Genomic DNA, 23,937 nt, shown 5'->3' on the forward strand with positions numbered 1-23,937 from the left:
CATAAGCATATTCGCTCTTATCTTTGAGCAGTTATAATGAAGTTTTGTTTATGTAATAATTATTTAGACGTGCTTGGTAAATTTGTTATTCATTTGTCTTAGAATGCTTTATGTATTAGACCGCGAAGTCTCAGTTGATATATGCCGATCACTGCCCATTGTCATTGCATTTTGTGTATGAATTAGTAATATGATTAGCATATACTTTTATATGTTTTATTATATATCATGTATATCCGGCTTTAAAAACAAGTCCCGTGGTAAGTGCATGTACTTTACTCATCCTTAAAACAGTTAAGTATTAGAACACTTCAATGTCTAAGCAGGTTCTCTGATCAGCATTTTGAAACACAAAAGTAGTAAACAACGCATCTTATCAATCATTGCATGCTCACTTTAAGCATAACTAAATAATTAACGAGTTGAATAATGTTATTTTCAATTGTGGTATAAGACTTTATTTCGTAGTTAAAGCTGCAATATGAGGTGGCTGATTTCTGCCATTGACGACGTGTATGGCGCAAAAAAGAGGGTATATGCGAACATCCACGACATGTCAGGGCAAAGATCCACCAATTGGCGGAGCGAAAATGCACCGCATTTTAATATTGCATTTTCGACGCCCAGTTGCGGTATATTTATAAATTAATATGATACCACTAGAAAACGGCATTAACGTGAGATTATAAGTATTTTCCAAAGCCGAGCGTGTAATATAGGTTCATCCCAACCCGAGCGTCGGGTGTTTTGCGGAAACGGGGTTTGAGCGAGCGGCCATGGGTGATCCTTTTTGATTCCCTGTTAAACAAACTATTGTAAAACTATATTTTAATTTATGTTTTACATACGGGTACATTTTTATCCTTGCCCTCGGCCAAGGTTAGGATTTCCAGCATGACCACATATTTGGATTTACTTATCTTCGGTGGGAGAACACTTGCTTTAATACATACACACTATAAATCTGCAAGCATTGCATGCGTATCAGAATACATTAGAATAATTATCTACCTTGCTAATGTACAATCATAACATTTATCATGAGACCATGTTAAAATGACGTTATAAAACCAAAATGTGTGTCAAAAAGGTGAAACTAATTATTTGATGTGTTTTTGAGTAATTTAAACGAGTAATGTGTATAATAAAGTGTTTTTTAGGGAGGATTTTTTATCCTGGGTTCGTAATCCATTGTCGTGGATTTGTTTTTCAGAATATCCTCTTCCGTATCAAAACGCAGAACAAATATAAAAGGGAAGTTTATACATAGGTCTGATTGTTTAGAAATTTTAAAGGGGTTAGACACTAACTGGTTCCAAAATCGACAAATACTTTTTTTTAACAACTCAAGCCTAGAATTCTAAATAATAATCTAGTATGAGGCCGATAATACATCACTTACAATGATTAAAAATAATATTTTGTCGCTGTCTAAGCTGAGTTTACCCGTTTAAAATTTAAGCATGTGATTATCAAATAATTAGTAAAAATACATATTGTGATGCTTTTTTTAACAGTTTAGTTCGAAATGGAAGAATACGCAAAAACTACAAAAGATATATGTGTTGTTAGCGACGTGATACATCAATGCGTTTTACACAACGATTTAAATTTTACGTAATATTATGACAACTTTCTTTTATGTAATTTTATCATCTGGTGTCTAGTCCTTTAAAATGTAACAGCGTGGATAACGATAGCTTTGATGATGAGCTAACACACTTGTCTCAAATTCTGTTAGAAATACAGTAGATCACAAGTGTATCCATTAACCTTCCTTGGCAGTAACGATTTGAGAGTTAACAACGACGACTTTAGCAAAGTTATAGACCTTCGCTCTATAATCATATAGATCTAATTCAGAAAAGTATGTATATGAAAAAATACAGAAACAAGCTCAATAGCCAACATTTTAAACATAAACATAAACTCTATGTTTCATTCATTGATTTATTGAGAATGACTTGCCTAATTATATTATCTTTAGAAAGGAATGTAGACGTTCACGTAGTTATATCACATGATTGTTTTTGCAGAACGTTCGTTCTTCTATAAATCGCATGCTTTAAACAAATCTTAAAGAATTTCAGTTTTGAAACTGAACAGACATTACGTCATCATTTGATAATCCGCCTGTTGAAAACACATAACAAACTGACTAAGATAGTTGATGGATCCGTGGTCTATTGGTTAGGCACTTGACTGTTTGTCCAAGGTCTCGTTCCCCGCCTCGCATTAACAATAGCAATCGTCGTCCGTAAAGGACGTCCGTCCCATGAGGCGGTGTCATACAATGTCGAACGTTAAATAACAACGGAAGTTCTAAAAGGGTTAGATTCTGTATTCGCATTATGAGCCATAACATAACAAGGCGGATGCCCGTGATGATGCAAAAGGCGTTGTAAAATAAACGCGAACACAGTAAGTTAAATCTTAAAGATTATGAGAAATACATTGATTAGTCAAAATAACTCATGTCAACAAGTATCGTACATACAATAATTATATAATTAAGCAGGTTTTACAAATTATTAATAATTAATTAGTTGTCAAATATGCTGATCATGATATGGACGATAATAAGTAAAAAACTGTATAAAATTGTTGCAGTCCTATTTAGTTACGAGCGGCAGCAGCAGAAGTTCGGTCCACAGAAGGATCCTTCGCAGCCGTTGTACCGATACGTATGGGCACTTTGCTGTCCAGTAACGCCCCATGGTAGCGAAGTTTGGGGAGTGTACACATGTAGAGAGTTAAAACAAGTCAAGCTGGAACAAAAAAAGTTCATATTGTTTTTCAAGAACACTGTTTACAAAACAATCTTGCTGTAACAATGGTTAAAAAACACTCGTTAACCACTTACGTATCTGAACTCTTTGGTTTTGATGTCGAAGGTGTAAAAGTTTTGCTTCATATATGATATTGACTACTGATGTTTGTTTTACAATAAAATGAGTATCATAATTTAGCACATGCTTTGAGGTGGTTTATAGAGATTTATCATTAAAGTATATATTGATAGTTTCACTGTTTCAAGTATTTATCACATTTTCGATTGTTGGAACCAAGTTTTTACCCCACTTGTACTCCTTTCAAAGTATGTGCCGATTAATTCCAATGAATTTATTACAAAATGTTGCATTTTTCTCCCTTTGCAATGAAATAAAGAGAAAACTGCGTAAATTTAACTCCCTAACATACATGTACCTTTTTATAATTTAAGTTCGTATGTCAAAAGTCAAAACCAGAAATGGATTAATTAAATGGAAATGATTTGCATCTTCTTTATAGAAATGTATTTGATGTAAGTGATTTCGAAACAAATGAAAATACTACAGCAACATAATCATCTACAGTGTCACCAAGAGTGTTAGACGCATCACTTAGACCATCTAAATTTAATTTCATCACATAGATTGTGGCCGCAAGTTTATGATTCTTGACTTGGATAACTTCCAGACAAAAGATAAATGTTTACACCAAAAATAAAACGAAAAATAACTTGAAACATGCTTCTTCTCCGCATAAATTGAACTGCTTTCACCTGAAGTTTTGAATTTGGCATGTATGCTTTTCTTTGAAACAAGGATGGTAGTGAGTATAAACAGGGGCTCATTATGCCCATTGATCGCAACCTTCGACAAACCAATCCAAAATGTCCCATATTAATGATATTCAGTTTGCGAAGGCTAGAGATGTTTTTTAAACAAGCAGAAATCTATTTAAAGGCAGTGTTTCGGTAGCAAACCCAAAACAGCTGAAAACAACAACAACAGATGTACTTTTAATGAACAGAAAAACTAGAAAAGGTGCAGCCGACACTTTAGGTGTTTCATTTACAAGAACCCTTGTTTATTCGATGTTGCTCATACTTTGGCACGCGTACCGGTCAGGAGGTTTATAGCTGTCCGGAGGCTAGCTACAATAATGAGCGATCAGGGATACTTTTTATTATTTTGACATTTCTTATGTATCACGAGTCTGCCATAGTAAAACAAAATCGTCAAAGACTCGCTGACGGCCATTTAGGTGGACTATCCGGAGGCGACATTTTGCTCGGGCTTGATGCGACAGGTGATTAGACTTATCTCAAAAAGTGACAGTGAATGATTCAAGCTCTACATACACAGCTAAAAGCTTTCAAGTGTATCTAGTGTTTTCCAGTACGTAGTTCCATGTTAAATCCATTGTGCTATCATTTTGGGTACACGTGTTCTCTCGATACTTGCAAACATGGCGTGTACTATGGTTTGTGTGATTAGAATATTCTCAATGATAAAAAGAGCACCTGCGATCTCGTGTTTTTTCAAATAACTACGCCACATATGGTTGTTTGATTTTAATGTCTTGTATTTTGTAATTTATTTATAAAAGATAAATGAAAATGCTTAATTTGACATAATAAATTTGTGTTAAGCGATAAGTTACAATATATTTGAATAGTTTTATTCAAGAGTTGCACTATTTTGTTAGCGCTACATTAAAACAAAAAGTTTTAAAGGGGGGGGGTTGATGCAAACATTTTGTGGAAAAATAATTTTTATTTCATTACAGAAGCATATAATAATAAGAAAATATCCTCTATATCGTCGCTTTTTAACTCCCTTTTTTAAGGAAAGTCGCAAAGTCAAACAAGTGTGAGTGCAAGTGTACACTTACAGTATATGAAAAACAAAATAAGGCTTGACCAAGAACAGTTTCACTTCCTTACGTGATAAACTTTGTTGTCATGTTTTAATTCTAGTTGTAGACCTAGAAGTGCAAGGGACTTTTATAGGTGATATACTTGATAAGACGTTTTATATAAAAAAAAAACAACAACCTCTAGTTAGTACTCAGCAAGCCTTTTAATGGAATACTTATGAGATATGTCGAACAAGGCAATGTAATACAACAACTCGAGCCTATATACTGAATGGCCCTTGTATCAAAAGCATTTTTGCAATCCTACTAGTCTTGTCTTAAAGCTTCAGGTCTGCAATTGGTCTTCTTTTATGGGAGGTCGTTGTCAAGGGGGAAAGAAGTTCAATCAAGGGAGGCATTGTTTAATAGCGATGAATGTATCATGCATAATGTTTTGTCGGCGAAAAAGACATATTAGAGGCTTGCAAAAGGGCAACCACTTTTTTAAGTAATATACCTTGTCTTACCTTTACCTTTGAGCCGAATAAAAAAGCCTTTTGTGATTTCTGTACAATTATACAAAACAATTAAAAATAAAACAAAACTTGATACTGAAAACGTACCTTAGACTTGAACAGACTTCTGCACACGGCACGGTCAAGTTGGAGCAGGTGCGTCTGACGGCGTACACATGCGCACTGGTGGTGTCCAATAGCGCGGTGCATGTCGCCTGAGCCATCTGGTCACGGTAGTCATAAGCAATACCGTACTGGTCGTCCGGACCGGTCGACGTCTCACAACCTGAATGTTAGCATTTTTATATAATTAGTATAAGAAGATTATTGCGATAGATGCATGTATAAATTCTTTTAAAACAAAAGTTTTGATTTTTTAAAAAGAACAAAAATTGAGAAGAAATTTAAGATTTCTTTTATAATGGTCATGAGTTGGAAATAGAAAATAAATTTACTTATGTGTGTATTTTTTACACCTGGGGATTCCCCATTTTCTACCACGTTTAATACATTATCAGGACACGCTCTACAAGCGAATTTTAAACTGAATAGATTTCTTACTGAATATCCTACTTTGTCATTAAGCCCAGATTTAATCTTAAACTGATTTTTCAAATTTTAAGTTACGGTTAAAAAGTATTGGTATTACAGAACAGTGAACAATAAGAAGTAGTACATCTGAATGTTTGTCAGGATATATTTTGTGTTAGAAGACAGACTCGGAACAACTTTCTATATTGAGAGTGAGAAAGAACAGCATTGTTAGCTAAACAGTATTTAAACGTAATAAGATATTGGATAAAAAATGTAAAAACAATGATCAAATGTATTGTAATATAGATGAAAATTTAAATTTTAAGTTCAAATCAAGGGTATATTTGGTGAGTCATTCACTCTAATCTTTAGGCTTTAATCATGTGAGGATGCACCAAAGTGTTAGAAATAGTAATTAGTTTATGTCTTCAGTTAATCAGCGAATAACTGATATATTTATACAAACGCAGATATTCGAGTTAAGTGAGTCCACAAGAGTTAGATCATACTTGTTTGCATGTTCAGTCTTATTTGTCAGATGTTAACATAGCAAAATATAGGATTGCTTTGTCGAGTATTATGGTATCTGCACATAGAAACCGGTAGATAGCATAAACCAGTAGCAATACCACACTGTGATCTAAAATGTCTTGAATGTAATTTATCAGACGATGAACTTCATTTAATTCTTGACTGTCATTTGTATAGAGATCTATGAAAGCAATACTTGAAAACACATGATGATACCACAGCGAATACCTAAAGGTATTGCATTACTTATAAATCGCAAAATGTTATTATAAACGTGAACTTTGTCATGTAGTGTATAAAGCAATATAATGGAGAGAGGTATATTTATTGTATTACGGGTAATATTGTCAACATTAACTACTTCACGCCTAAATGAAATTATATTGATGCTATATCGTTTTGTCGCATGAGTTGCTATATTTATATTTTGTTCAGTTGCTTATATGAATGCATTATGTTTTGGACTTGTTTCTTTATTACATCATGTGAACGCATGGGCGTATTTGTCTAGATAAATTTGGGAAAAAACTATAAACTGAATATATATCATATTACTATTTATCGATTCTCCGCTCTTTTAGCACTTAGATTGCATTAATGAAACCCACCTTATAGTTGAAAACTTGCACAGTCAATATGTGTTGGTATTATATTATTATTTCGGTGTTCAATACAATATTCATCAAACATTATTCAACGATGGCAAAACAATTTTAAAATAGGTTCACTTTTGTCTTTGGTTAAGTATATTAAAACTGTAATCTTACGAACCTATATATAAAACAGCGTTACACGGTCGTCGCTCGGTTTCATTTTGCAAGACGATATTGTCATCCACTAAAAGCCTCGTTCTGGTTTGGGTGCGTCCATTATCTACGTCACTTCCACTACACTTGAATGCGCATGCGCCCCACTCCGACCAAGATCCCCATTGCCTTACAACAATGTTAACCAAATCTGGTGTAAAAAGTAGATATTAACTTCAATTGCGTCACCCTTTACATTGAAAAGTGCAGTTAAAGATGTTCTGTCAATGTGAACTAAATAAATAAAAATAATGTGTTTTGACATATTAAAAGAAATAAAAGTATCTTTGTTACTGTTAAAGACGTATTGCAAGTAAAGTTTACCATTGATTATATCTTGTTGTCTAGACACCTTCGTTTCAAGGACAGCTAGTCGTTCAACTATCTGCGTTAAAATAACGTTAGTTTAAACATATTATATTCAACATGTAGATATACATATATTAATCAACGTTCACATTAAATACATCAGCAACATTTACAAATGATCTACTAAATCTGATTGAAACGAAATCATAGTTTTTCTCCATGGGAATTAAATGACACGTTTTGCTTAATAATGAGAAGGCTATACGTGTATATATAGTGTTTATGAAAATTTGTTTATACATACAAAACTAAAGATTGCGCGTGTTTATGTGTATAAACATGATGATTTATAAAAAAAACAAATAAAGAGAACGAATGGACAATGAAAACATGGGTGAAAACAGAGAGAGTGAGAATGCATGTAAGATTGATGATAGTTAGATTGATGATGGCTGGGTGCAAATATCCTTTGGTGGAACTTCGTCAAGTTAGGAGACATGGCATGATCAGAATCGTTTGGAGTCTTTCAAGAAGTAGTGTACAATGCTGAATATTTTGGAGTTGCTCTCGTTGTTAAGGGTGGGATCATGTTCATTTCTGTGATTCTTGACATATAACGAATTAGAGTTTATCCAATATTCGTGTACAAGAGACAATGCAGGTAGAAGTGTGGCGCAAGGAGCATATTTTATAATGTTTTTGCAAAACAGGTGTTAGTTAAGGGCACAATACTGCGTACGCAGCCGAGTGTGAAATATTTGCAAACGTGGGGCAGAATGAAGGTTGACAGGTAGAAAGCCTATCCCGCACTTTTTGTGGATATTTATTCCCTGTGCGTATAGAAGAAAGAAGGAAACAGGAATAAGGAAAAGAAAACTCTAGTACGTGTCAAAAGCTTTCTTGTATAAAATGCATTGCGTAGTGAGTAATTCAGGTATTCGCATTATGCATATTCGTTGGAGGGCTTTACTTCTAAAGTACTCAAAATGCTCATGTCATTTACAGTCACAAAAAGACCACACAAATATGTTGGTGCTAATTAGTGTCTGAAAAGTATTCACCATACATAGATAACTATGGATAGACACGAGGTTGTCGTTTCCAGGAGAATAAACTTGACATAGAGTTTGCAGGGTGAAATGTTACTAACCAGTTAACGGCCCAGATACTTCTGCTATCAATGTCCCTCTGGATTATTTCAGTGGCACGTTAGGGCTCGTCGACGATTATGTTAATACTTGTACTGATATACTGGTACTGCAAATAACCTAACGTTACTTCCAACAACGATGCCATTTATGAATTACAGAGGGGACCACGAAAAGACCTTATGATACATCAGCCTCAGGTAGGACCCAGCTAAAAAGGGAGCCATAGAGAACTACACGCTGTCTACGATTACAGACATAATTACAAAACTACAAGAGTTGTCATGGACTTATGTTTCTCGTAGCTTCACAAGCAAACCACTGTGACAAACTTAAGCGAACATCTTACTGATATAAAATACTGTTCAAACTTCAATACTATTATCTAACGCATTACAGAAGGAGTTGTAAAGGAAATTCAGTTGATTAACAGTGGAGTCACCAGGCCGAGAGTATAACTGAAATGGGTTAAAAGATGTCACGAAAATGTGTAAATGGTGTTTACGTTCTGCCCGTTCCAGTACAGTTTTCATTGTACTTAGTAGTGATATATAGGAAAATATTTAACAGGAGGTATCTGATCTCTCGTTTTGAAAACATGCACGTACATTGGCATCAATCCACTGTTTTGTGAACTTACCAAAAGAATGAGACGTATTACAAATGGAACGCAGCGGGCGGGCTAAGGAGTGCGAACAATCTTTGAGGATTCAGTTACTTATGCCATTAGTACTTGAGGCTTTTTAATGGGGACTGAAGTTAAAATGTAAGTGGCTTCACTTGATGGCAATACAATACTCAAGATTGTGATGTACTGCAAACGTTGTTAGCCGGTGGAACGACATGACCACTATCGTTTAATAAAGACTGATTTTTAAATAGGTGTTGAGGATATACGCTTTACCAGCGTCATATACACAGCGTTCTCAGTTAGGGATCACTTAAACACATTTAATACGTTTATTAAAATGAGGATTAAAAAATACTTTGAAATAGAAGAGCACGGCTCCTCTGCGTCCCGGTTGGCTATTGTTGTTTCGTTTCGAAACCTTCGGAACTTATCCCAAAGTTGAGTTCAATGACTCTTAGCTATTTCATAGGAACGTTTACGCTTGCGAATAAGAACATAGAAAGAAATGACAGAATATGTGCGTCCTGCTTAATCAACGAGAACAGATGTAAGAAGATGGATTCCATGCGTTTTTCATATGCCCGAGGTTCTCTACTGTAAGAAATAACAGTTTTTATATAGCTGTTACAGGGGTCGATATGACCTACATGCCTTTTACAGACTCCTACAGTCAAATAACAGTTTTGTTCTTAGACAAGTGACACTTTTTAGTTTTTACTTGTTAAAAATGGCGGATTAGTATTGAAATGTATACAATTTGTATTAAGCAATCACACCACTGGATTGTAATTAATGATGTATATATAATAATATGTCTGCGCTTACGACTCTTCATGGTAAGTTCGACCCAAAGACATTCTAGATACTGGACTTCTACGTCTGGACGGCGAGAGAAGTGATTACTATTCTTGATAAAAATACAAACACCACCATGACTGTCTCCTGATCAATCACGTCTCTCGATCGAGTGAAAGATATAAATTCGCAAGAGATTGAACGATTAAGCCATGTTTCAGAGAAAGCTATAATATAAATTCCATTCGGTTCAAAGACATGTACTTCAACCTTGTTTTGCAGACTTTCGACATTGTAATGGATGAATATAACGTGATGTTGTGACAAGAGGAGTTTGGACCTAAATTATCTAAACTCCGATGAACTTGATGAATATGAATCGGGGCAAGGATTTCGGTAAACATCATCAGATAACAAGATATGCTTTACAATCCATAATTGAACAACAATACAAGCGAAAACTAAGCAGACAAGTGCAAACCATACTCCGTTACAACGATTTTTTATTTCACATGGTCGGATCTTTTATACCAGTGGTTGGCATTAAGTGTAAAACGTGGTATGTTTTAAGGAAAAACAGAGCTTAAACGCTGCACAGAATTGGGATGGCAAATGTAAAATTATACTAATTTTCCAACTACTTACATATAACTTTGTCTAACCAGAGGCCGAGGACCAATTGACGACATTAAATAACACTGGTTAGCATACATAGACTATCATTTATCAAGGAGATTGCAGACAACATATGGAAAGTTAACACAATGCTGATTTTTTGCTGAGAGACGCAAGCGTTAACAAAAAATAGTGATGAGTCTTATGGAAAAAACCTATGAGTGAAAAGAGTCTCGGTACTTAAAAATGATGATGGCGTATAAATTTTACAAAACTGGCATGCTGTGTGTGTCAACTAATTTACGCAGTGAATCGTGGGGATACATTCCGTGGTAGCTAGTGCGGTGGTGCGCGTTATGAAAAGTCCATCTACTGCATCTGCGAACGACTTTCAATTGGAAGGGTACACAATATCATCCCCCAATAAATCAGTTATTGTTCAATTTTTGCAATCTACAAGATTTTGAGCTGGTTTGCTCAGCCTGTAGACTGATCGCGGACTCCATTTTCTGTAGATCGCCAAATTTGGCCACTAAAAGATACCAAGTTTCAGCAAATTTATTGTATTTCTAACTCCAGACATATATACGGAATGATAGAAGTGAATCCATAACCCTCTAGGGATAGAAGTATAACACTATTTTAAGTAGTAAAAACTTACCTTCAAATTTGTCTCCTGCAACGTACACGTGCTCGGCTCCAAAGTATGGCAAAGCCCGACACTAAAAAGTCCCACGACTGTGAGCGTATACGTCCACATTACAAACTCTGATAATTATTATATGCGCTTATTATAACGAAAGGATGAGCGCACATGTATACGGCTTTCATTATAATGCCTGTGGTTATTGCATTTATTTTACTCATGTGTAAAACAACGGCTTCTGTTTAGTATAAGGCACTTTTACGCATGGGCAGATGCTCCGAACTGCATTGCAAAACATATGAGAACTACGTTATACAGCCTATCCATCATTCAATGTTTACTAAAACAATGTTATGTGTGGTTATAAGCTTGATTTTGTTTAAATAGCTGTAAAATATAGTGTATAATTTCTGCCATTTCTTAATATTTACACCTCAACTTCCATTCCTTAAATGAACTGCCTCTCGGCAATTGCATTCATCAATCGATGAACGCAACATCTTCGGATATGTTCGGATTGCAATTCATCGCATAACAATATAAATGAAAACTATTGATCTTATTATTGTTTGTATTGTGTCAGCAGGTCCCGTAAAATATAAATCAACATTTTAGAAATTGATAAGTTATTATCTTTTAAACATTTTATTGCTCAAAGTGTTTCAATTTTACGTTTAAAGGTGATTTCAAGTGGTTGATCTTTTCCCGCGTTATTGTGACGTCATTCCTTCGGACTCCACACACTTAGATCAGCCCAATTGCGTTCATATCCCGATAATGACATCAATCCCGCAATTCACTCCTTAATTTTCGCGCATTTTTGCCCCGCTATTTGTGCCTTTTCACCCTGCTTTAAAGCGCATTTCCCCTTCCGGCAGGCATGAAAATGCGATTTGTGATTAAAAGAGCACTGAAACGCCTGAGCAGATGCTCGGAAAAGCATTTTGAAACACAAGATAACTACTTAATGCAGGGTGTTTAACAATATTCAATGCTATTGACATGCAGCATAAATCATCAATTTACGAGGTTTTTTTCAACTGCACTTGTATAATTACTTTTGTGGTATAAGTTGTAAAATATTGTCACAGGATGGTTGATTTCTGCGATTTCGATGTGTATTTACATTTTGGCGACGAAAGGGTGCACATTTGAAAACCCGCCACATCGCCGCCACATGGCGGGCGAAAATGCGCCAGGTTTTTCCCCGTCACTTGGCATGAAAATACAGCGGTAAGATAAATCTTGATAGCGTTCTGCACATGTCGCTTGAAGGCGACATGGTGTAAATCCAAAAAGCTGCGGCAAGGGGCGGCGCGAAAATGCGCCAATTAGCGGGATGAAAAAGTGCCAAGTGGCTGAGCGAAAATATATTATAATTTTGAATTTCGCCCATCACATAGTGCATTTTCGCCTCTCCCCCAATTCTTATGGTATTTTCGCATAAACTAGCGTGATACCACCCGAAAAGGGCATTTTCGCGATATGTTTTTTTAGGATAACTAGCATTTTTATATTGGCATCATGAATCTGCAAGCAATACAAACATTAAAAATTCTTTTGTCCGTATTCAACCTTATTCGATTCTGCAGTTTTGAATTCTGTATACGTCACGTCATAACTAGTATCATTGCTTGATGTCAAATGACGTCATTAAACAAACAAAAAAGTGCTTTTAAATGATTTTTTAAATAAAGATTTTTTAAGTGATTTAAAACATTATAACAAGTATATAACACAGTTCTTAGTATAACAACTTCATACGGGAGGTCGTCTTTTGCTCTCATGGACTTTTGCAGAATACAACACCAGTACTAATAACCCTATTGTATTGCTGCTATTGGATATAAAACAGAAAAAGAATGATACACATATATAGTTTAATTTAAAACATCCAAACATTTTATTATTTGGTTTTCTGAGCTTGACTTGTTTAAAAATATGTTCTTTAGAAAATAACTTGTATACTAGTCTATACATCACATGAATGTCTTCAATCAATCGGCCTTCAAAAAGAATCACGCTTATGAAGTTCAGTTTCAATACTTGGCGTCAAAAGTTGGTTCCCCGCCTGATGAAAAAAAATGTTATACTCAAGGACATTTTTGGTCCCGCAGTATTGTAGTAATACATTTAAATGTTTACCAAGGGGTCGCAAGTTCCGCTTCACCACTAACAAAAGTAATCTCCTTTTCGGAGGGACTTTAAGCGGAGCGGATGTGACAATCCCATAAACTTGCGCAAGTTTAATAACTTGGGTAGCTACAATCAGGGTTACATTTTTTCTGTGCATTATGACTTACAAGATTGAGTCTGAGACTGGAGCCGACATCCATGGATAGGCTAATGACGTCATTAAAAGCCGTCATCTCACTCAGCCAACCAATCCCGCATGATATGTTAACTTTTAGTGTCTTTGAAAAACTTTCTCGCTCCGCCCGCTGCACCCTTCTTAACCGTTTACATTATATGTGCTACAAAAACAATGATATAATAATAGAACTGATTATGTACCTATAAAAAGGTCAAAGACCGATATGACCAAATATCATACAGAAGAAAATCATATGGTAAAACAGTTATTTAATTGTAAGATGTAAACTATGTTGTTGATATGGACCTGGAAATCATTATAGACCGCGTCGTTATATAATCTTTATACCAGCATGCTTCATAGGTTATATTAAATATTTTTATAATATTGATCCAGTCTGTTTCGGTTATTCGCGGCAGCAGCAGAAGTTCGGTCCACAATATGATCCAGCACAGCTGTTGTAACGGTTCATCCGGCCATTATGCTTTCCAGTAACGCCCCATGGTAGCGGAGTTCCGATATTGTACACATGTAAGGAGTTGAAACAAGTAAAGCGGGAACAAAACAAAAACAAATTGCTATTCAAGGACACTGTATACAAAATAGTATGTATTTCCTGTACCTTTGAGCCAAAATCCTAAATTGCCGTTTGTGCTTTTTAAACAATAAAACATTCCCATCAAGCATATAAAAAATACTAGAAACTGAAAACGTACCTTAGACTTGAGCAGACTTCTGCACACGACACGGTCATGTTGGAGCATACGCGCCTAACGGCGTACACATCCGTACTACCGGTGTCTAATAACGCGGTGCATGTTGCCTGTGCCATCTGGTCACGGTAGTCATAGGCAACACCGTACTGGTCGTCCGAACCGGTCGACGCCTCACATCCTGAATATATATAAGTTTTTTTTAAATATAAGCTTTTGCTCCGGATTGTAGCTTAAGCATTTATGGGGTGAATGCAAAAGACTAAAACGTCTTTAGTTGACAAATATATTTTTTTCAACCTGAACGATTGCTCAAAACAAACACAGTAAAAAAAGCCTTGATATAACATCATTTCATTGATTACAAACATTGTTCACCAATTCACAAAAGGAATTTGATGAAGACAATAAGATACATTTATTAAATTAGATACAGTTATTTCATCGATTTCAGATATGACACTTCAACCTTACGTACCTGCGTATTGCACAGCGTTACACGGCCGTCGCTCAGTTTCATTTTGCATGGCGACATTGTCTTTCATAAGTAACCTCGTTCTGGTTTGGGTGCGCCCATTATCTACGTCATTTCCACTACACTTGAATGCGCATGCGCTCCACTCTGACCAAGATCCCCATTGTTTCATAACAACGTTAATCAAATCTGGTGTGAAAAGTAGATATAATTTTAACTTAAATGGTTACTTACACACTAAATTATACACATCCCGAAAGTCTAGAAAAAGATGCACTGTCCATTTGAACTTAAAATTAAATGTTATAAATTCATCTTCACATTTTGATAGAAATTAAATAAGCTTTGTTTCTGTGATTTTAATAAAATGTTGTTGGAGGTAACGTTTACCGTCAATGAAATGTTGTTGTCTGGATATTGTCTCTTCAAGGTATTTCTGCTTAGTTTCAAGGATGGCTAGTCGTTCAATTACCTGTGTTAGAAATAAAGTATCAATTAACCCATATTGCACGTTATTGGACATCTTCAGAATTTTACGTTAACCATATATATGCAAATGCAAAGGAGACACATCTTACGAACTACACATAGAAAAATAAGGCGCCGCAACCGGGAATAGAATACAAATTGCTCATCAATTTCCATAACCATCAAACCACAAATAGTCAATCAATTACCAAATCCATTAGATCACCACAATGACGTCATTTCGCCTGCTAAATAGGAAGAATATTCCTTTGCAGAGTTATTGCAGAGGGATCTATTTTAAGCTTGTTACGTCAATTTAACTATATTGTTAGACTTCGACGCTCTATTACCAACCCATTACCGGCAACTCGGTCAATCACCTGTCCCTAGCATAAAAGTCCCTTCCAGAGACAATCATATACAGACTTATAAGGAGAAACGTCCAAGGAAATAAATGGTATAGTAACTACCCTCGCTTCCCGAATTAATAAATTTCACTCGGTCGCTTCATTCGCGTAAAATGACAAAATCCGCACTCCACGATCGTGTATAATTTCAGTAACTGTGGAAATAGCTGCATCTATTATTACTTAAATGGATCGGTTTGTGTTTGGCGTTTTTTTCGTGAAAAAGTATTGCCATAGCCTTGGTGTCATTGTCAATGTTGGCATCGACGAGCCAAAAAAAACCTTAGACTAAACTTAAACATATTTTGACTTGGAAAACAAGTTAAATACACTCATGTTTGGATAAAAAATCTGGCTTAAAAATTCTTTCTGAGTTAAGGTCTTTGTAAGACTGGAACAAGCAACACCAACAACAACATACTACGAAGTCGTTTACTCCGCGACGCTCTTGTTTGATGTAAGTTCTTGCGTAGGGTCAATGTTAAACTACCATCAAATAAAAGGTTTTTTTTTTATTCAACAGTAATTATCAAATCACGCATTAAGCAATGGAACTATTGTTCATAATCAAGTCAACTATCTTATATTTCCTTGGCTCGATTCCAAAAGGAAAAAGCGCGCGTGCATCAATGTTCTATAGTTATGCACACTCCATTATAAATACGTTCACCAAATTCCATGCATTTGGTACTCCTGGTGGATGGAAGTAATTAATGACGAAATAAACAAAGCCTCCACCCTCTGTTGATAAAAAGTATATTACTTTTATTTGAATTGGAATAAATACACCTTACCTTCATGTTTGTCTCGTGCCACGTACATGAGCTTGGTTCCAAACTTTGGCCAAGCCCCACTCTTACAAGCCCCACAAATATCAACGTATACGTCCACATTACGAACTCTGATTATTATGGCTTGCGCTAATGAAAACGTAGTAATGAGCTTACATGTAAATCCGCCTTTAAAAATACTATTCGTTGTAAGTGTATGTACTTGACTCATATTGAAAACAATGGCTATACTTAAGTATAATGCACTGTAACGTGTGAGCAGTTGGTCCGAATTGCTTTGTGAATCATTAGATAACTACGTTATATAGTATATAAATCATTGCATATTCACGTTTCGCATAATTTATCAGCCAACGAGTTAAATAAGGTAATTCACTATTGTGGTTTTGATTTAATTTTGTTTTATTAGCTTTATTATACGGTGACTGAGTTCTGCCACTTTGACGTGATTATAGCGGAGAAAGGACAAAAATGCGAAGAACGCGCTATAGGACTGCCACATGGCTGGTTGAAGAAGCACAAAGTGGCGGGGTGCCAATGCTTCAAACTACGGAGTCACAGAGGTGACATCTGCAACACTTTATTTATACTATGGCCACAAGAAACTAAGATGTGGCCACAAGCTACTAAGTTGCACAGGGTTACAGGGGCGTCGCTCTGTTAAATTTTGCATGGCGATATTGTTTTCACTTAATAACCTCGTTCTTGTTTCAGTATTACTTACGCACCATCATTCGGAGCTCCTCGGCCATTATTTTCAAAAACAACCTCGGATGTATATGGACGGTTTACATACTTAAAAAGTGGTACGTTTAAGTCCGCTGCAAATAGATCGCGTAGTAATCTTATTTAGTAGTTAAAATTTATGACTTAACTCTTGGGAATCGTAATTATGTTTGCAATAATACACTTCACTGGCAATCAATTTAAACTGAGAGCAATGAATACAACTCTTAAACACTACATTTAATTAATGCTTTTATTCAAAAAAATACGGACTACTTCAACAGATGTACCGGCATACATCCGAGGTTGTTTTTGAAAATAATGGCCGAGGAGCTCCGAATGACGCACCATTCTTTACACATGCACATCCGCTCCTTTCCGATCAAGTTTCACATTGCTTTAAAACGACGTAGCACCCTCGCACAAATCCGCGTTCTATAAACTAAGCCGTCCAATACAATCTTATATTTATAAAGTCAAAACAACCATCCTCGATGATACAAGTTTTATTGTTAGCATTTTCTTTATTTCATAGTTGCCAAAAGTTTTGTTATATTAATCGTGAAGAAAGCTAACTCTCATATCTCAACCAGACAGACTGCTTTATGTGTCTTATTCCCCCTTAATATTTTAATGACTTCATGGGATACCTTTAACCTATCGTGGCAATAATGAAAGGATTTTACTGGCTATCGTCACAAAAAAGCATGTTAATCAATAGTTTTAGTGACGTAAAATGTGCTAGGCCAAACTCTTTTGTCAGAATTTTAGTAAACAAGGTCATTAAAATATTGTCTTGACAGTATTTAAATTTGCCATAAGCGGTTACCCTGGGCCGAAGTCGATTGATCTTCGATGGTATCATGTAAGATATGAGTTTAGCAAAAGGCACGTCCTTTTATAATTATTATTCGGGTCTTAGGGCCATCCTAAACATAGGCTAAAGCGATTGACTGTTCCATCTATTCTCAGAATATAGAATCGACACCTGCCGGTAACTAATAATAAAGCTCCTATAAAAATAAATGCTATGGCATTTTTACCGATAGGAATGATGACCTAAACAGAGATGAATAAATATCGGCGAGAGCCATTGTGTTACACCAAATCTGGTGTAAAAAGAAGTTATTATTTTAACTGGAAAAATCACCTACACTTATCGTTGAAACATCTCAGACGTGTGATATAAAAAGCACTGTCCATGTTAACTATAAAAATAAATAAAGTGTATTTCGACATATTGATAGAAATGGGATTCTTCTTGTTACTGTGGTTTCAGCAAAATATTATTAAAAGTTTTGTTTACAATCGAATAAATGTCTTTTCAAAAGAGTTATCCTTCGTTTCAGTGACAGCTCAGCTAGTATACACAAATTGGAAGGAGACAAGTCCTGTGAAATATACAAAGGCAAAAAAGCCGCAACCGGGACCTTACCAGGGTCGCTGGGTGGCAAGTCTGTTTCCATTAGACTATTACAACAGCCCCATTCCTACTGCTGGGAACGGGAATTATATACTTTTGCAGAGCTCGCCCCAATTTCTCAAAACTTCTTAAGCTTAACAGGCTGAAGTAGCTTATTTCAAAAAGCCAAAATACATACTTAAACTGAATTTTGATAAATAAAAAAAGGTTTATTGTGATTATAATAATGACAATTCCTATCTAAAGTATAACAACTCTTAAAGAAGTTAATAGTATGCAATTTATTGAAAATCCAAAATAGTGAGCTTAGCTTCATCCTGTCATAAGGGACTTAAGTTTCGAGAAATCGGGGTTTGTTTTAAAGCTGCACTCTCACAGATAAACCGTTTTTACAACTTTTTTTTGTCTTGGACAGAGCAACTTTTTGCGTAAATAACTGCAAACCAATAATAAAAGATTACTGACAAAAGATCAGATCGCAGATTTTCATATTTCCGTGAGAAAATTAATATTTTATGGCTTTAACCGTTACTAACGGTTAAAGAAAATTATAGAAAATACATCAATTTTTGAACTTTATTAAACTGGTTTCCATGCATATTCGCAAAAATTGGCTCGTTCCAAGACTAAAAATAAAAAAGCTGTCAAAACGTTCAATCTGTGAGAGTGCAGCTTTAAGACCTCTTTTTTTATTCGTTACTTGACGTTCTCTTTTTAGAATTTGTAGTTCTAACCGGATTATCTCTCTCAAAACCGCCAACTCGAACAACGAGCTGTTCCCTTAAAGCATAGAATACCCTCCCGGATTGTCACCATGTTGTCAAGGAAACCGTTCAGTAACTAGTGCGTGTTTTAAGTAAACAGCGTTGTAAATTGTCTGCACACAAGTTATTTTGCAGGTTAAGTTCCGCCTACTTATTACCGTATAATAATAAAACCCGTACTCCGATCTCGTGTATTTTTTTAATACATTGGATATCGGAGAAAGTATTTATTACTTTAACTCGTCTGTTTGTGTGGGTTTAGAAACGAAGTGTTTGTCAGAGCCTTCTGGCCTTGTATACGTCGGCGACGTCCAACAAAGAACAACATTGGCCTTAATTCAATTACAATTCAAGATATTCAAATGAAATCTGGTAGACACGTTGCACTTGTATAACATAGAAAATAAATCTTACTTTTATATTATTTGAGGTACGTTTCTTGTTTGAATGGAAAACAACACTAATTGGAGTAACATCAACTTACCTTCAAGTATAGCTCCGGTAACGTACATGGGCCCGGATCCGAATTTGGCACAGCCGCATGACTGTCAGCGTATACCTGCACATAACGAACTATGATATTGATTGAAAATTCCCGTGGTTAGTGCATGTACTTGACTCATAAATAACACAATGGCTACAGTTAAGTATAAGAGCACTGCTTAGAACAGCATTGTGAAACATACGAGAACTACGTCATACGGCCGGTCGATCATTGCATGTTCCTAACAATATTAAATAGATTTTCAATTTAACGTTTTTAGCCGTTGAGTTATTTTTTTTACATAATTTTGTTGTATTAGCTGGTATATGACATGGTGGTTGATATATGCCTTTTTTTCTCTTTTTTGCATTTTTAGGGCCAAAATGGCGAAATAAAAATAGCGCTCATTTTTGCCTCTCAACTTTGCGCATTTTTATTCCGACTTGGTGCATTTTCGCTCTGCCCTTAGAGCATTTTCGCCTGCCGGTAGGCATGGAAATGCGTGGTGTGGTTATAAGAGCACTTCAACGTCTGAGTAGATGCTCATAATTTTATTAGAACCACGTAATACAATATGTTTATCAATATGCATTGTACGTTCTCTAGCGGTATAATTTATCAGTTTACGTATTGAAATACTTTATTTTCAACATATGGTTTTTTACTCATTTTTTATTTATAAGCTGTGAAATAGTGTCACAAGGCGGCTGATTTTTGTCATTTCGACGTGTATACGCTATTTTGCCGGCGAATGAAGATGCGACATATGTCGCTGCAAAAATGCGCCAAGAGGCAGGACGCAAATCGGAATAAAAATAGGGCGTATTTCCCTCCGCTTCTTGGTGAATTTACATGTGTATGAATAAGCATTGCATGTTTACTTTCAGCATAAATTATTAATTGACGAATGGAAATACGCTATTTACATTTCTTCTTTTTTTTCTTTGTTTCCTGTATAAGCTGTGATATATTGTTACAGGGTGGCTGATTATGGCCAATTCGGCGTGTGTACGATATTTTACATATTTTCACCCGCTTCTTGGTAAATTTATTTTAGCCACAACATTTTTTTCTTCCGGAAAACATGGAAAGTAGAGGGTAGATCAAGATTTGTCGAAAGCAAAAGGGCGCCAAGTGGCCGGGCAAAATGCGACAAGTATGGGCCGAAAATGTGTAAAATAGCTGAGCGACAATACACCGCATTATTATTTTGCATTTTGGTCTCCGACTTGGTGTATATTCGCTTCGCCACTTGCAGCATTTTCGCATAAACTAGCATAAAGGAACTATGCATCAGTAATCTACAAGCAAAATAAACATATAAATCCATTTGTTCTTATTCTACCAAGTGCATTATGGCAATATTTATATATGCTGACGGTACGTCATAACAAATATCATTGCACGGTGTAAATGTGATGTCATAAAACAAAAGTGTGCGTCATTGAAATAAAATTTATAATGCCTTTAAAGTGATTAAAACCATTAGTGTATATACTAACATTTCTTAATATTGCGTTTTGATCATAGGAGCGCACGTGTTCTATACACTGGCACACTTTTAACAACCAGAGTGGCTCTAATCAGGGTTACCTTCTGTATACAAAACTTTGAATGACTGAGTTTCCCTTTGGTACCGACGCCCATGGATTGGCTAGTGGTTTCGTTCAATCAAACGTACCCTCCCTTCCCCCAAACACACACCTCCACTTACTAAACACACATATATCATGTTAACTTTTATATTTTATGAAAGGCTTACTAGCTCCGGCAACTCCGCTCGCTCCGCCCGATGCGCCCTCGAGAGTCATAGACTAATTCGCTCAAATAACAAGCAAAAATTATTCATATAATTAATCAGGTATATAATTGTAAACTGAAAAATAAACTGTGCATATGGAATGGAAATTCATTATTATCCTCGTCTATCGCCTCGATCAAATGTTTTGATGGTCAATATATTTGTATAATGTTGATCCAGTCTGTTTCGGTTACCCGCGGCAGCAACAGAAATTCGTTCCACAAAGATCAGGATCCCGCACAGCTGTTTAACCGGTACATGAGGCTACTCTGCTTTCCAGTAACGCCACATGGTATTGAAATCCGGGGAGTGTACACATGTAGGGAGTTGAAACAACCTAAGCTGGAACGAAAAAAAAAACCTTGACTGAAACTCATACACCTTTCAAGATAATGAAACTTGGAAAACTTGTTAAATACACACATGTTTAGCATATCAAAATAATACTTTTTGAGTAAAGGTCTTTGTTTGACTAGAAAAAACAACAGCTGGAGTAATAAAAAAGAAACATCAGCAACAGACTCTTTAGTGGTTCGCTCCGAGGCGCTATTTTTTATGTGAGTTCTTACCGGACCCCTGGACTATGAGGTGAACGTGCGTAAGGTCAATGTTAAAAGACTATCAAAGAAAATAAATCTTTCGAAATGAATAATCAAACCCCGAATCAAGCAATGGAACTATTGATGATAGTCAGGTCAGCTATATTATCTATCATTGGCTGGATTAAGCAAACGCGCTCGTGCATACATTTTCTATAGTTATGCATCCTCCACAATAAATACGCTCACCAACTTCCAGGTACTCCGGGTGGATGGAAGTAATTAAGGACGCTATATCAAAGTCCCCCCTGGGGTTAAAAAGTATAATACCTTTATTTGAATTGTAGTAATTACAACTTCCCTTCAAGTTTGTTTGGTGCCTAGTACACGAGCTCGTCTCCAAATTTTGGCTTAGTCAGACTCAAACAAGTCCCACAACTATCAACGTTTTCGTCCACATTACGAACTACAATAATAATAATATGAGCTAGGTTTTGAGTTCACATGTAAATCCGGCTTTCAAAATATTCTTCGGTGTAAGTTTATGTACTTGACTCATATTTAAAACAATGGCAACAATAAAGTATAGGGCACTGTAACGTTTGAGCAGACGGTGAGAACTGATTTGTGAAACATAAGAGAACTACGTTATACAGTCTATCAATGATTACATGTTCTTACATGTCACTTTTCGCATAATTCATTATTTAACGAGTTGAATAAGGTAATTTGTTATTGTGGTTTTGATTTATTTGCTTTATTAGCAGTAATAGATAGTTGCTGATTGGCGTGTTTATGCACGGGAAAGGACGAAAATGCAAAAAATATGGCCACCTGGCTGGGTTAAGATGTACGAAGTGCCGGGGCGGAAATGCTCCAAACTACGGTAGCACAGAGGTGACACCGTCAACACTTATTAATACTATGGCCACAACTTAGTCACGTTTCGCCATTACTTAGTAACTTATGACCTTAAGATAAACGTTCTGGCCACAAGATACTAAGTTGTGGCCACAAGGTACTAAGTTGTGGCCATAATATTAATTAACTCAACTTATTAAATCTTGGCCACAACTTAGTAAATCGTGGCCACGACTTAGTTTAACCAATTGTAACATTTGACATTATTGTTCTGATACCACACCCCAGGCGCGTATCGGCTTTCTAGATGTATGGACTTTACATAACCTGTATAGTACGCATATGCGGTGTGGTATGACTGCTAGAGAAAAAGGTTTGAGTCAGGGAGGAGGCGCTAGCATCTCCTTGTGTTTCAATCCGGCTAAAAGCCTGTTGCTTTGAGTTGCAAATAAGGTAGTTAAAGCTGCACTCTTACAGATTGAACGTTTTGACAACTTTTTTTTATTTTTTGTCTTGGAATGAGCCAATTTTTGCGAAAATCCATGGAAATCAGTGATATAAAACTGCTGACAAAAAATTAGATCGCAGAGATTTATATTTAAGTTCAAAAATTTAATTTTAAGTTTTCGAATTTTCATTGACTGTGCCGGCGTGGGTTCGCTCCCGCTTAAACAAGAAATGTTTTATACTTTCAGTGTTTTTGTTTCTGCAGTTTCGGTATCGAGGAGTGAAATAGTTATGATATAAGTGTTTTCAGAAGCATTATAGGGAAAACAATTGAGCGAATCCCTTTAAAAAGAGGTAAAATACTTCAAAAGTGCATGCACAATTAATTTATATTCGTAACGTATCGTAGTACAATTTCAAAATACTTCCTTTACGTCATAACAGCATCGTCAGTATTTATTTTTCCGTCGTTGAGCATCCGTTGCTGTCCGTATGAAAATACAATTAGAGCCGACTCACCAGTCTTTACATTGCTACGATCGATCGGGATTAAACGCAGTCTAAACATAGA

The 23,937-nt window shown here is 35.8% G+C and overlaps 2 protein-coding genes across 3 annotated transcripts; both read right to left on the bottom strand.

Moving 5' to 3' along the window:
• Positions 1-2,326: 2,326 nt before the first annotated feature.
• LOC128212439 (uncharacterized) lies at positions 2,327-11,415 on the bottom strand. The gene is made up of 5 exons (XM_052917901.1): positions 11,169-11,415; positions 7,334-7,394; positions 6,975-7,160; positions 5,247-5,424; positions 2,327-2,768 (listed from the first exon to the last, which is right to left on the bottom strand). The coding sequence occupies exons 1-5, from the start codon at positions 11,265-11,267 to the stop codon at positions 2,621-2,623; spliced, it is 672 nt and encodes a 223-aa protein (XP_052773861.1). The 5' UTR covers positions 11,268-11,415; the 3' UTR covers positions 2,327-2,620.
• A 1,606-nt stretch (positions 11,416-13,021) lies between these two features.
• On the bottom strand, positions 13,022-16,551 carry LOC128212303 (uncharacterized). Of its 2 annotated transcripts, XR_008257422.1 has the most exons (5): positions 16,325-16,551; positions 15,046-15,127; positions 14,659-14,844; positions 13,457-14,361; positions 13,022-13,224 (listed from the first exon to the last, which is right to left on the bottom strand). XR_008257422.1 is itself a non-coding variant. In XM_052917691.1 (4 exons), exons 1-4 carry the CDS (start codon positions 16,421-16,423, stop codon positions 14,165-14,167), a joined length of 564 nt encoding a protein of 187 aa, XP_052773651.1. In that variant the 5' UTR covers positions 16,424-16,551; the 3' UTR covers positions 13,022-14,164. The 2 variants fall into 2 exon arrangements, 1 of the variants encoding a protein (XP_052773651.1); XM_052917691.1 differs by having other exon boundaries at positions 13,022-14,361.
• Positions 16,552-23,937: the final 7,386 nt, after the last annotated feature.

Source organism: Mya arenaria, chromosome 12 (genome assembly GCF_026914265.1).
Source record: "Mya arenaria isolate MELC-2E11 chromosome 12, ASM2691426v1".
Taxonomy (NCBI): domain Eukaryota; kingdom Metazoa; phylum Mollusca; class Bivalvia; order Myida; family Myidae; genus Mya; species Mya arenaria.

Coding starts and splice junctions, on each gene's coding strand:
- LOC128212303 (XM_052917691.1), bottom strand. CDS start 16,423: ATGTGGACGTATACGTTGATATTTGTGGGGCTTGTAAGAGTGGGGCTT. Junction 14,845..15,045: donor ACAACAACATTTCATTGACG/GTAAACGTTACC, acceptor TTTTCACACCAG/ATTTGATTAACGTTGTTATG. Junction 14,362..14,658: donor TAACGCTGTGCAATACGCAG/GTACGTAAGGTT, acceptor ATATATATTCAG/GATGTGAGGCGTCGACCGGT.
- LOC128212439 (XM_052917901.1), bottom strand. CDS start 11,267: ATGTGGACGTATACGCTCACAGTCGTGGGACTTTTTAGTGTCGGGCTT. Junction 5,425..6,974: donor TAACGCTGTTTTATATATAG/GTTCGTAAGATT, acceptor GCTAACATTCAG/GTTGTGAGACGTCGACCGGT. Junction 2,769..5,246: donor GAAGTCTGTTCAAGTCTAAG/GTACGTTTTCAG, acceptor TTTTTGTTCCAG/CTTGACTTGTTTTAACTCTC.